This window comes from Sciurus carolinensis, chromosome 5, assembly GCF_902686445.1.
Source record: "Sciurus carolinensis chromosome 5, mSciCar1.2, whole genome shotgun sequence".
Classification (NCBI taxonomy): Eukaryota; Metazoa; Chordata; class Mammalia; order Rodentia; family Sciuridae; genus Sciurus; species Sciurus carolinensis.
Window position 1 is genome coordinate 142509125 of NC_062217.1, and position 14535 is coordinate 142523659.

The 14535-nt window shown below is 33.9% G+C and overlaps 1 protein-coding gene and 1 pseudogene across 2 annotated transcripts in view; one reads left to right on the top strand and one right to left on the bottom strand.

Moving 5' to 3' along the window:
- Window positions 1-14535, bottom strand: part of LOC124985774 (cytochrome P450 2C31-like) — a 195416-nt pseudogene that overhangs the window by 125291 nt on the left and 55590 nt on the right.
- LOC124985912 (cytochrome P450 2C18-like) overlaps window positions 1-14535 on the top strand; it is a 50992-nt gene that overhangs the window by 34010 nt on the left and 2447 nt on the right. For both annotated transcript variants that reach the window (XM_047554547.1, XM_047554548.1), the window contains exons 6-8: window positions 3499-3640; window positions 6460-6647; window positions 13974-14115. In XM_047554547.1, the coding sequence (XP_047410503.1) occupies window positions 3499-3640; window positions 6460-6647; window positions 13974-14115 (472 nt within the window). The remainder of the gene's footprint in view (window positions 1-3498; window positions 3641-6459; window positions 6648-13973; window positions 14116-14535) is intronic.

Consider the following 14535-nt stretch of genomic DNA (forward strand, 5'->3'; position numbering starts at 1 on the left):
TCTTACTCTATTGTTTTCCATTCTACTTTTTTTATCTCTCTACACTCTATATATAAGCAAAACATGGATCTTCTGACTATATGAGTCAGAATATTTTTAGCATAATGTCCTCCAGTTTCATCCATCAACCAACAAGTGACACAATTTCATTCTTCTTTATGTTAGAAAGAAACTTCATTATGTATATTTATCACATATTCATTATCAATTTGTCTATTGAAGACATCTAGGTTGATTCTATAACTTGGTAATTGTGAATTGTACTGCTATAAACATGGGTATTCTTGATGGTTGACATACTAACTGGAGTGTAATATTTCAATATAACTTTGATTTGCATTTCTCCATCACCAGGGATTCTGAGCATTTTTATTATATATTTGTAGGCCATTTACATTTCTTCTTTTGAGGAATGTCTGCTTAGTTTATTTGCCCAATTTCTGATTATGTTATCTGTTTGTTTGGTGTTAAGGATATTTTTAATTCTTTATAAATTCTGATATCAATCCCCTGTCAGTAGAGTACCTGGAATAGATATTCTCCAAATCTCTTTCTTTTCATGATCTTGTTTTTTTTTTTTTTTTTTTGTTGTTGTTGTGAAGAATATTTTTAATTTGAAGCCGTCCCATTGATTAATTCTTGATTTTGTTACTTGAGTTTTAGATATGTTATTCAGGAAGTTGGTACCTGTTTCAATATATTCGAATCCTGACTTTATGTTTTCTTGTAGCCGTTGCAGAGTTTCTGATCTAATGCCTCTTGCATTGATCCACTTTGAGTTTACTTTTGTGGAGGGTGAGTGACAATAATCAAGTTTTAATCTTCCACACATCAATATCCAGTTTTCTCAGTTTCCTTGGCTAAAAATAGTATCTTTTCTCCCACATATGTTTTTGGCAGTTCTGTCAAGTACCAGATGTGGATTTGTATCTATACTTTGTCAAGTATCTATGTGGATTTGTCTCTATATTGTTGGATTTTATGCTTTCTTATTGCCATAGTATGCTATTTTTATTACTAATACTCTGTAGTATGGTTTGTAGTATGTATTGTGTTGCTTCCAGAATTATTCTTAGTGCTCATTATTGCTTTGGATGTTCTGAGTCTTGTTACTTTTAGGACTGATTTTCCTAGTTCTGTGAAGATCACCATTTGTATTTTGATCAAGATTTCATTAAACCTATATCTCATTTTTTGTAATATTGTCATTTAAATAAAGTTAATTCTGCCTGTCCAGAAATATGGGTAGTTTTTCCATCTTCTATTGTTCTCTTCAATTACTTTCTTTAGCATTCTAAGATTTTCATCTGCACTTCCTTGGTTAGATTTATTCTTAAGTCAATTTCAGTTTTTGAGGTCATTTTGAATGGAATGGTTTTCCTGAATTCTTTCTCAGAAGATTTATTATTAGAATACAGGAAATCTATTGATTTTTGCATGTTGATCTTGTATCCTGCTATATTCATGATTTTTAAAAAATCAGTTCTATAGTATTGTTGTTATTTTTTTGGTGATGCTGTTGTTGTTTTATTTTATGTTATTTTTGGATAGGGGCGTACTTCTAAGTATAAGATCATGTCATCTGAGATTTTTTTCTGCTCAGATGTGACTGTGTTAAACAATGATGTCTACTTTTCTTAAACTTGGTGAGAGAGATTCATTTGTCTCATGGAGGGGAGCTTCCCCTTACCCACTGAGCCACCACTCACTGAATGCTACAACTGTCTGTTGCTTTTTATTCATTCTCTTTTGCTGGAGAACATGACATTTTTGATATTCACCTGTCTGCTATCTCTATGAAAATTTCCCACAGTCTTCCTGCCTGAGATTTTCTGTGTAGAACTGATGTTTTCATTGATGCTAAGGGAACTATTACAATATTGTGGGTTCCTCTGGTCTTCTATTTTACTTATTTTCAGTAGTTTGATCTTAACTATACTGAATGTTATATTCCATGCCATGGAATATACTCCGATTTGGGTCTTCTTGGAAATTTTGATTGACAATCTTAGAAACTAGGTAAAGTCAAATTTACCTTGTCCAGAAAATATACCTATTGAGATAGCTGACTCTCTACTTGTTGATTATATATTATTGAACATCCTATAGCCCACCTGGATATTTTATAAGCTGCAGAAAATGAATTTTGCCTGTAGTGTATTTATAAAATTTTACATTTTATATATAATTAAATTTTTAGGGTTATTCTAGGTTTTCAAGTTTCTGTTATTCAATATTTAAAATTAATACTCGCTGATGTCATGTCTGTGTCAAATAATGCACTCAATCTTCAATCAAAATTATTTGCTCTTATCTGGTACTTTCTATTTCTCAATTTGCAATGTATTGGAGGTCTATTGAGTCAGCTCCTTATCCTCAAAATCTGCATCATCCCTATGCTCTCCTTAATTAGAAATGAACAGTTAATACTTAAACTCTCTGACTTCATGTTTATCTTGCCTTGTTCAATTTGTATCTTAAAAGCAGAGTAAATTTCAGGGGGAATTCACTTTTGTAATTTTTTCCTAATCCAACTTACATGTCACCTCACCTCTGGAGTACATTCTGTCTTTGTAATTTATTCCCTTTTTGGTTGTTTTATACTGTGCTGCCATATTAGCTTTTGTACATTTTCCAATTCTTAATGAATGTGTGGGAAATCTTGAGCCCAAGTAAATTATCAGAAGAAGAAATGTGCATGTTCTTGATTTGTTATTTTATCTTCCATGATGTAGCCCTAATTTTACAGTTTACCTGTTATTATCAATCATGATCATCTTTATCTACAAGTTAGAGAATACTCATTTGCCAGTGCTTAGGATAGTGGTTTTATTCATCTTACATACAAGGAATATTTGTGTTGGGTCACACTAGGGTTAGTAAAATAGCCCAGAAACATTGGAGACTCAGGTACCTTCCATTTTCCTTCACCATATCTTATAGTTGCCTTAAATTGTCCCCGTAAAAACTCATAATGAAAGTTAGTTCACAATGTGACAGTGTTGACAGTTTGCTGGGACAAAATAAACCTGTATTCTTTATAAATCACCCAGTTTCTGGTAGTCTGTTGTAGCAACAGAAAATGAACTAAAACATTGTACTTAATATACTAGTTTTTTTTCTTCACACTTAAATCTTATAATCAGAAATTTTTTTGTCTTAACTACATTATGTGTCTATATTTTATGTAGAAAGAAGAAAGAGACGTGGCATCAACAGACTTTTGTTTTTGTTTTATAAATTAGAATTACTTTACATGTACTTCCTATTTGCAAAAAGGATGGGGAACAGAATCTTTAGGCAACGAGGGGTAAGAGGGTAAGAAATGGACATTTGGTCAATTAATTTGTAGTTTAGCATTCCATAGAGAATCTTTTTATAAAATTGTATTCTTTTGTTTCTATGTTGGCTTATGTTTATAACCACCAAATTTCCTTTGAAATTATTATAATTAAATGCTAAATTAATTGTGAAATAAGTGCATTGAATTATTCCTAGGAAAAGGACAATCCACAGACTGAATTTACCATTGAAGCCTTAGTAAACCTTGTGAATGACCTGTTTGGAGCTGGTACAGAGACAACAAGCACCACTCTGAGATATGGGCTCCTTCACCTGTTGAAGAACCCAGAGATCACAGGTATGACTGCAGATGGTGAGCAGGGTGAATTTCACAACATAATTTTGGAAATACACTCCTAGTGTCCTCATCTATTTCTCTGAAATAAGTGTATATTGAAATTTCTGTGCTGTCCATTATATTTGTCCAAATTTATTGAAGGGATATAAAAAAGAAAACATGGCACAGTAGGGGACAGTACAGAGAAGTGAAGGACAGCATGGACAGTAGCAAATCAGTGGAGCTCTGTTCATGTCTGGATTCCACTGGGAAGTGATTTGCAGCATGCAACAGCCAGCATGAGTTGGCCTAAGACTGCATATTGGTCTTTCCAAGGAAAAGTCACTTGGAATATTAGGTGTGTTCTTGCAAGATTTCTGTGGAAATCTTTATTCTGAAAACATGCTCTAGTGCTAGACAGGGAGAATAAAATTTCTTTATGTTTGTAAATAGAAAGTGTAGAAAATTAATGAGGTTGCAGATGTATTACTAGTGTCTGAAAAGTTTTCTAAAAGGTTAGAAAAATAACCTTTTTTTAAGTGTTGCTACTTTGAATATATGCCTAAAGGAATTTTATTATTCCAGAAGTATGTTTTTTTTTAAGTTTATTTTTCACCAACAACTCAATTTAAGAATGTACCTTTAGAGAATGCCAGTAATGCATAGCAGAATAGAAACAAACACCATCTTTTCCTGTTTCAGGACTCCATCAAAACTATTATATGGTAATTACAAGTGAGAATTACTCCTGTTAATGTAGGAGAAGAGGAGTAAAGGAAAGGGGCAATAAAACTCTAACAAATTTCTGAAACACAGAGGCAGAAAGAAGGGATAGAACTCTACAGAGAGGATCAAACTGTAGCCTGTATGTCGGAAGAAGTTTTATTAGTGTGGAAAAATCAGTCTGAGTACCAAAAGTTATCCATGAAGTTCAAGATTTAGAAGCACCCCATGTCAATCAAGGTAGGGGAAAATTGCAGAATTATATAGGAGCCCCTCTATGCTCAGGAAAAGGACAATCCTCAGACTGAATTTACCACTGAAGCCTTAGTAAACCTTGTGAATGACCTGCTCCAACTCCTTTGAGCAGTTGTTTTCCTCTCATTGGAAGAGAGGTTTACTCTCTAGAGGAACTGAAGGTAAGAGGTTGTGCAATCAATTTTAGAACATCAAAGTAAAGTTAAAAATCATAAACTTTCAGAATTAAATTCTGTCTTGTATACGGAATTACGAATCAGAAGGGCATCAGAGTTCTAAAGAGCAACTGTTGTTTTGTGTGTTAATGAAAAATATAAGAGCCAGTTGTGTTGGTACAAGCTTATAATCCCAGCTATTTGGAGGTTGAAGCAGGAAGTTTAGGTAAATTCAAGGCTAGCCAGGCCAGCCTGTCTCAAAATAAAACAAAAGTGCTGTGGTGGTGGTTCAGAGGTAGAGGGCCTCTGGGTCAATCCCCAGGACAAACAGGAGGAAACAAAATACAAAAACAAAAACCCCCACCCAAACCAACCAACCCACCAACCAACCAACAAACCCAAAAGAACACCGAAACAAAAAATCAATACAAAGAAAGGAAACATGTTTTTAGATCCATGTTTGCTTCAAAATTTATTCCTCTTTTTCACTCTCACAGGAATATATTAGAGCATATGCTCCATCCAAATATTTAAAATCAAGGCAGAAGCAGTCACAGGTTTCAGGAATGAGGGGACCTTAGAAACAAAAATGGAAGTTGAAGGGAGGCTTCTGGGCACCGGGCTTAGGAAGCAACCAATTTTTGCATATTAAGTAGATAAAGCAGATGTGATGGAAGATCAGGAAAATAAGAGTCTGAAGTTTAAACATTTAGAAAATTATTCTTAAGTGTTTGAAACAGTAATGTAACAATTTGGATACAATATAAAATAAGAAACTAGAAAATTATAAATTGGTATAAGTTGTTGAAAAATAAGTTAAACATATGCAATTAATGAAGCATACACACAATTACCAGTGAACGTTGTTTTTGAGGTTATAATGGTGTGAATAAAATATATTAATATAATGAAATGAATACGAGTACAGAGGGAAAGTATGTGAGGGGTGTGGGCGTGCATATTTATTCATGGTATGTATTTTGCAAGGAGTAGAGACAGATCTTAATCTTTCTTACCAGTCTGTCATTAGAAATTTTCTAAAATTGGGTTAATGAAGAAACCAAGATAGAATATTATTTAGAACTGTAAACATTTTAGAAGAAACTTCTTGAATGATTCAAAAAGACTACATTTGAGGAATGAGAAATTGAATAGGGTTCCACTGAAAACCACACACAGACTTATATACAGACACAGAAACATACATAAATGCATATGAATAGATTCATTAGTAGAATTTAATTTTATAATCATGTTTTATTTTGTCATAAAATTAATGTTTATACCTGTTTTGCTTTTGGCAATGATAATTAATTAATTATGAGAAATCTGGTATTTTGAAACATTTTATCATTTATATTAATATTTGATATATGCTAAAATGTTAAGCTTATATAAATTTGTAGGTATGTTTTAATACCTAATGTGTAGGAGAGTCATAAATGTATATGAATCATATATTTATTTGTATTCATGTATGCATTTATGTATGTGTATCAGTATTTGTTGATAGATCTTGATAAATAGATATAAATAGATACATATAGTATCATGGTGATCTTTTTAATGTCCAGAAGTACTTCTTGCATATAAGTCACATTTCTAATACCATTTGGATACACCCATGATGCTTCACATAACTCTGAATTATTCTAAGAAATATACTATTTTTCTCTTTTGCATTAGTTCTTATTTTTATCTTATCAGAAAAAGTCCAGGAAGAGATTGATCGTGTGATTGGCAGACACCGAAGCCCCTGCATGCAGGACAAGAGCAGTATGCCTTATACAGAGGCTGTCCTGCATGAGATCCAGAGATACATTGACCTCATCCCAACTAATCTGCCCCATGCAGTGAACTGTGACACTAAATTCAGAAACTACTTCATCCCTAAGGTAAGATTGTTCTTCTCACATTGAAGTCCACAAATTAGCATTATGGTCCCAGTCCTCTGCCAACCCAAGGGAGAGAAGTACAAAACTCATCCAGTGAAGCACCTTGATGGCCTCCATGCTGGACAGACTAGGTCATGAATTTCTATAACTGTTCCTAAAATCCAGCAGTGTGAATTTTCCATATTTGTCCTGCTCCTTCAAGATTGTTTTTTCTACACTCAGCTCTTTCTATTTCCAATTGAATTTTGGAATCAGTTTGTTAATTTCCAAAAACACTCTCCTGTGATATTTTTCAGCCTAATATTAAATCAATACATCAGCTTGGAAAGAATTGACATCTTAACATGTTGAATATTTCAGTTAATCAATATTGTATATGTTCTCATTCTTTTTGTGTTTTCTTTATTTTTTTCTGATGATGTTTTGTTTTCAGTGGAGTGATTTCACCCTTTTTGAAGTTTTAAAAAATTGTTTGTATTATTATATATTTTTTTGTGGTGATGGGAATTGAACCCAGTGCCTCCTGCATGCAAGGAAAGCACTCCACCAACTGAGTTGTATCCACAGCCCTGAAAGATTTAAATTAGTTAATTAATGTTTGAAAGCTAATATAAATTTTACACTGAATAATGCCTTTTCCAATGTGATGTTCCAGGCATTTGGGCATATTGCTAGTTTTATTTTAATGACTTTGTATATATAATTCTTAGTAATTTTTTAAATCATTGCCAATAATTTGTGTTTAGATCCATTTAGAATTTCTTATGTACTTTATCCTGGTATCTTGTTAATATTTGTTTTATTTATTATTTTCCATTCCTAGTGACCTTAATTTCTGTTTCTTACATTATTGCACTGGTTGGGACTGCCAGAACAGTGTTGAATAGAAGTGGTGTGTTAAGCATACTTTTAATTGTTTTTAACCCTAGCAGGAGTTGAAGGTTTAGCATCAGACTATTGAGTGTGATGTTTTATGTACATTTGTGCAGATATTATTGAACAGATTAGGGAAGTTTTCCTTTTCATATTTGTGTTTGATGTTTTCTTATACTATATCAATTTTTTAAGAGTAACGTACAGTTCTATCAAATAGATTCTCTGCATCCATTGATCATGTGTTGATGGTCATGTATTCTGTTGTCTTCTGCACTAAATACACATATTGTAAATAAAGACATACAGCAGTATTTGATCCTCTCCATTTCAATAAAGACTTTTCCTCTTCCCATATTTTTTATCAGTGCATTACTGTTGTGAGGGGATGTGTTGTCACATATATATTCATGCACACAATATAACATAATTTGGCCAATATCACTCCTCAGCTTTTTTATTAATGTTTTTGACAGATTTTTCACCAACTTTTCCCCTTGATATTACTTTGTCATATTTCTGTCAAATAATGCTGGCCTCATAAAATAAGGGAGACTGTATTTCCTTTGTTGAGATTATTTATATTATCTTTCTATCATCCCACTTTCTTCTTTGTGGTCTCTTAGTTGTATCTTTGGGATGCCTAATAGTATTTGCTTAAATACAGTTATATAAGCAAACCTGCAATTTCAGATGATGCTCCCCTTTTTCCATAAAGAGTTCTTCCTTCCCTACTAGATAGTCAGAGTCTATAACACCTCCTGCCCTGACTCAGAGTTGTTGACTAACAGGGATGAAAAATGACTGCAGTTATCAGTCCATCTCTCAGTTTCCCCTAGTTGTGGGGAACCAATTTTGGAACCAATCTTTATCTGAGCAACTTTCCAATGAGTCTAACATAAAGTTTCTTTATTTATTTAGACTTTCAGGTCCGTATGCTCCTAGCTACTCTAGATCCTTCAAAGGCAGAACATATTACTGATGAAATTTACAAAAGAAGAACTAAAAGTGGTGTTTTCATGGTGTAGAAAGAATTATAATTTTACTAATATTCAAAATATTGTTTAGTTCTTCCAGAGAAGAGGGAATGGAGAACTTTCCAGAGAGGCGATGGGGCTTGACCTGATGATGAAAGATTTCATACAAGGGTTAAATTTTTTCAATTCAATTTGTTTTCAGCAAAAAATATAAGCAGGAGATCATGTTATGCCTAATCTCTGTTGAGTGTAGAGCACCCAGCGCCCAAGGAAATGAGATTTTCCTTTCTGTATGGTACAATGAAGGGAATTGCAGCTGCATAGCTTATTCCAATGACCCCCATATGAATTATAAAAATAAGTTCTGCTATCACTCAGTGAGGTGGACAGTTATCTCATACTAGACAAAGGTGCCAAAAACATACAGTGGAGAAAAGATAGCCTCTTCAACAAATGGTGCTAGGAAAACTGGAAATCCATATGCAGCAAAATGAAACTAAATCCCTATCTCTCACCCTGTACAAAACTCAACACAAAATGGATCAAGGACCTTGGAATCAGACCAGAAACCCTACACCTAATAGAAGAAGAAGCAGGTTCAAATCTTGATCATGTCAGCTTAGGACCAGAATTCCTTAACTGACTCCCAAAGCACAAGAAATAAAAGCAGGAATCAATAATTGGGATAGATTCAAACTTAAATCTTTTTCTCAGTAAAGGAAACAATCAACAATGTGAAGAGGGAGCCTACAGAGTGGGAGAAAATCTTTACCACACATACTTCAGATAGAGCACTGATTTCCAGAATGCATAAAGAACTCAAAAATCTTTACACCAAGAATACACATAACCCAATCAATAAATGGGCTAAGGAAATGAAAAGGCATTTCACAGAAGAAGATGTACAAGCAATCAACAGATATATGAAAAAATGTTCAACATCTCTAGTAATAAGAGAAATGCAAATCAAAACTACCCTAAGATTCCATCTCACTCCAATTAGAATGTCTATTATCAAGAATACAAGCAACAGTAAGTGTTGGCAAGGATGTGGGGAAAGGTGCACTCGTACACTGCTGGTGAGTTGCAAATTGGTGCAGCCACTCTGGAAGCAGTTTGGAGATTCCTTAGAAAATTTAGAATGGAATCACCATTTGACCCAGCTATTCCACTCCTTGGCCTATACCCAAAGGACTTAAAATCAGTGTAGTGCAGTGACACAGCTATATCAATGTTTATAGATGCTCAGTTCACAGTAGCTAGATTGTGCATACAAACTAGATGCCCTTCAATAGATGGATGGATAAAGAAACTGTAATATATACACACAATGGAATATTATTCAACCATAAAGAAGAATAAAATTATGCATTTGCAGGTAAATTGATGAAGTTGGAGAATATCATGTTAAATGAAATAAGTCAATCCCAAATACTGAAAGACTGTGATTTCTCTGATAAGTGAATGATGATACATAATGGAGGATGGAATGGAGGCAAGAATGATTGAAAGATGGATTGTATAGAGGAAAATGAGGGTGGAGAGGATGTGGGGGAAGAATGATTGAAAGATGGATTGTATAGAGGAAAATGAGGGTGGAGAGGATGTGGGGGAAGGAAAAATAATAGAATGAGGCAAACATCATTACCCTATGATTACACAAATGGTATGACTCTACTTTGTGTATGAAAAGAGAAATGATGTTGTGTACAATAAATTAAAATTTAAAAAAATTTAAAAATAACAAGATTCATCTTTCAAATAAAGTATTAATTTATTTATTTTGCAATTCACATGATTTTATCAAAAGAATATTTGAATCTAAATATTAGTATTAAATGTGATTTAAAGGTTTTCTTTTTATCTTTTTCCTTTTGGTATTGGAGATTGAACCCAGTGGTGCTTTACAACTGAACTAAATCCAGGCCCTTTTAATTTTTTTTGAGACAGGGCCTTAGAAAGTTGGTTAGGTTCTCACTAATTTTCTGAGGCTGGCATCGAACTACATTTCCTCATGCTTCAACCTTCCAAGTCACTGGAAGTACAGGCATGCATTATCATGCTTGACTTACTATTGCTTCATATTTTATAATCCCAGAACACATAAAATAGAATGGCCATTTAATTTTTTAAAAATGCTGTATATGTACAGGTGAGAGAATGGATTTGAATGGGTTGTGATTTTCTAATAATTGATCTAAGCCCTTTCCACAGAACTTTATGAATGATAGGTATGTTCTATATCTCTGCAGCCCAATGTTAATTTACCTTAAATTTGTTTAATTTTTATTTAACTTAATTGTTCACTAATTAAACTTAAATATGTGGCATGAGGTCTTTGTGTAGGACAGCACTTATCTCAGGATTTTCCAAATAGGATTCAGTATCTTTCATCATTTTTGGATGAAGGGCAACAAAATATTGTTAGATAGAGGCAATACATCCTAGTGTTCTATAGCACACTGAGATAACTTTACTGTACAGTCATTGATTATGTATCTTATAAATAATGAGGAGAGCAGTTCAAATGCAAGAAAAGAAAAAATAACATGATGAGAATGCTACTTATACTGACTTGATCTTTACATTCATGCAATACTTCTTCACACCATAAATAATTACATAATTGAAAAAGAAATCCTCCAGACCTAAAAACCTAGATCACATAAAAATGTGCTATCTATGGAGTGCTATCTCATGGAGTGACCAAAAGCAGTAGAATTGCAGTGAATCATTGATATTCTTTTTAAATTCTATTTTCTATGAAATATGTATTTAGTTTGCTAAAAATATTCTTGTATTTAATTCTATGATATTATACCACATTACACCATTGGAAGTATCATAAATATCCACATTGCATGTATCATGATGTCTTTCTAAAATGTTAAACAGTGTGACAATGGAGCAATTGTACCTCTTAGACAGAGGTTCGTACTTGAGGATTGAATCAGACAGGAGGCATACAATAAAACTGACCCCTCCAGACACACACACACACACACACACACACACACACACACACACACAATCTTGAAAAATGGCTGATGAGACATTTTGAGAAGGATCACTTCTTCTGAGATGTGGAAGGGTCAATGATAATTACTGCAGTAAAACCATGTTTCTTTTGCGTTGGGGAGTTCTTATTTCTCAGTCAGGAAAATGGAGAATCAGGATGACAGTTGCATATATAAGGCAGCAGGTGAAAGAAATGTCACTTGTGTGAAAGAGTATATCCCCTTTGTCTTGTAAATAATTTATGTACTGCCTTCTGTCAACTGTATTCAGAAAATGGATATCAGGCAGCTACTTAGAAATGCAAGTCACCTTGATCAAAGAATTTATCTTATCCAAGGGTCAGGAGGACCTCAGTATCAACTATGGCTCTGAAACTCTTAACTATTATCTTGGGTAGATTTGTGATCCCTTTGAGCCTTGGCTTTCTCATTTGCACACTGTTGATAATACCTTATTTGCTTCCTTATGATTCTGTGAGAGTTCACCAGGTAACATCTGCAAAATAAAAGCTAATACTAGCGGATATCATTTTCATCCAAATCTCTAATGCAAAGGCTGAGAAAGCATTATGTTGTATCAATAAGCAGTTTCATGTGTTGTTGGCAGAATTCTAAACTGGAACATCCATTTTGAAGAACTATTTGGCAGTATCTATTTAAGTAAAAATGTAACACAGTCTCAGTGGCACATACCTATAATTGCAGCATTTTAGGAGATTGAGGGTGGAGGATTGCAAGTTCAAAGTCAGCCTCAACAGTTTAGTGATGCCCTAGCATCATCCTAGCACGAGGATGACTTGTGCCCACAAGTTTGAAAGCAGCCTAATAATCACAGAGAGATACTTTGTCTATGGATATAGTATTTCCATCACCCCATAAAGTTTGTTCATCCTCCGATTACAGCCAATCATACTTCCTCATGTGCAGCCCTGGTGACCATGGATCTAATTTCTGTGCCTATGGTTCTGATATATGAAGAAAGTCATATAATAGAAGATGACATAGAACAATACATAATCAAATCATTTATCTCTGGCTGCTTTACCTTCATTTATTCTTCCTCCAATACTCTTCTTATTGATCCAAATTTTTAAAAATTTTTATTGGCATATAATAATTTTACAGAATAATATGTTTCATAGTTGGCCAATTGATACTTGACATAAAATAATTTGATCAGATTCATTCCCCAGTATCTTCCTGTGCCCTCCCCTCCCCTCTTCCTCCTCCTAATCCCCTCCGTATACTTCAAGAAACATTTGTAATCCCAGGATCCATTGCATAATCGAATTCACCCCTCCATTTATTCTAAGTACTTAAAGTCAGCATACTAAAGTGATACATGCATATCCATGTTACTAACAGCAAAGTTCACAACAGACAATACATGAACCAGCTTGGATATCCATCAACAGATGAAAGAATAAAGAAATATGGTACATATACACAATGGAGTTTTATTCAACCATAAAAAATGAAATTATGTCATTTTCAGGAAAAAAGATGGAAGTTGAGAGCATTATGTTAAGCAAAATAAGTCAAACTCAGAAAGTCAAGGGACACATGCTTACTGTTACATGTAGAAATTAGGGGGATAAAAGGAAAAAAATCAGTGAGGGTTTCATTAAAATTGAATAAATTTCAGTGCAGAAGACAAAAGGAACCAGGGGGAGTTTGGAGTGAAAGAAAAGGGGAAGAACAAGGTAATGATACTGACTAAATAACAGTGTTATATTATGTGCAAATATAAGTGTAAAACAAAAAATCCCAGAATTATGTATAATTGTAAAGTACCAATAAAATGTGGAAAAAATAAACATTTTCACATGCTAATTTTAAACAAATATGGAACATTTTAAAAACTTTGGCCTTTATATATGATTGTAAAAAATTTTTGAAAATTATTATTTTTTTCAATACTTATCATCCATTTTGCATTTGTGGGAACATAGGATTCATCTAAAAAAATGAGAGGTTCCCACAGTTCTAAGAAAACTCAAATTTTGTAATAATGTTAAATACATTAAGTTGTTTTACTGTATGTGTTGTTAACCTAGAAAGATTTTCTAAACAATATCCTGGATATTTCAACAGTCAAGGAGACCCATTTTAAAGCAGAATTCTATACAAGATGTGTGAAAAGTGAAGTGATAAAATAGAGTATTGATTAGGAGCAGACATCAGCATTCAAACATGATGATGAGTAGAAAAGAAAGTTTGGAACTCAAGTACTCAAGTACTCCCTATGTCAAATGCTACTGGGGACATTTTATCAATGTCCTAGTCACTGACCTTAAACTTGCATTTTATTACTTGGTTGTCTATGTGGAAATATCACTGCTGTTCTTTGGAAAAGGACTTCTTATCTATAGATCAGAATGTTTGGACTAAGCATATTCAACATTTTCTATAGCTCTGGCTTCTTTACAACTCGGTTTATCTATGTCTGCTCATTGCAGGGAACAACCATAATAACATCCCTGACATCTGTGCTGCATGACAGCAAAGAATTCCCCAACCCAGAGAAATTTGACCCAGGCCATTTCCTGGATAAGAATGGAAAATTCAAGAAGAGTGACTACTTCATGCCTTTCTCAACAGGTAATAGAAATTATTTCCACTGGGACTTCAGTGGGCCAGACGCCTTCATGGGATCAGTTAAAGCTGCATAATGCTCATTTTGGAGCTAGTAGAAATGTTCTTTGCACATGATCAAGAGCAACACTCCCAGTGCCCATGCACTGTCCAAGATCAGGCTACAACATCAGTCTGCTTACTGGAGATTGTGATCAATTGATCTAGTTCTTCCAAAGTAAGAAACGTGGAGAGAGGGTCCATTGAGTCATGCCTCAAAATACAACACTGTGATCCAAGAACACTTCTCAGAAGATGAAATTCATCTCCACTGTCCTCATCTGCCCTGTGAAAATTATCTAGCTCCATAACTTTGGCGAGTACCTTCCATATGGTTCCTCTCATTCATCTGCTAACTCTGGGTATCCCCAGCACACAATAGGGCAG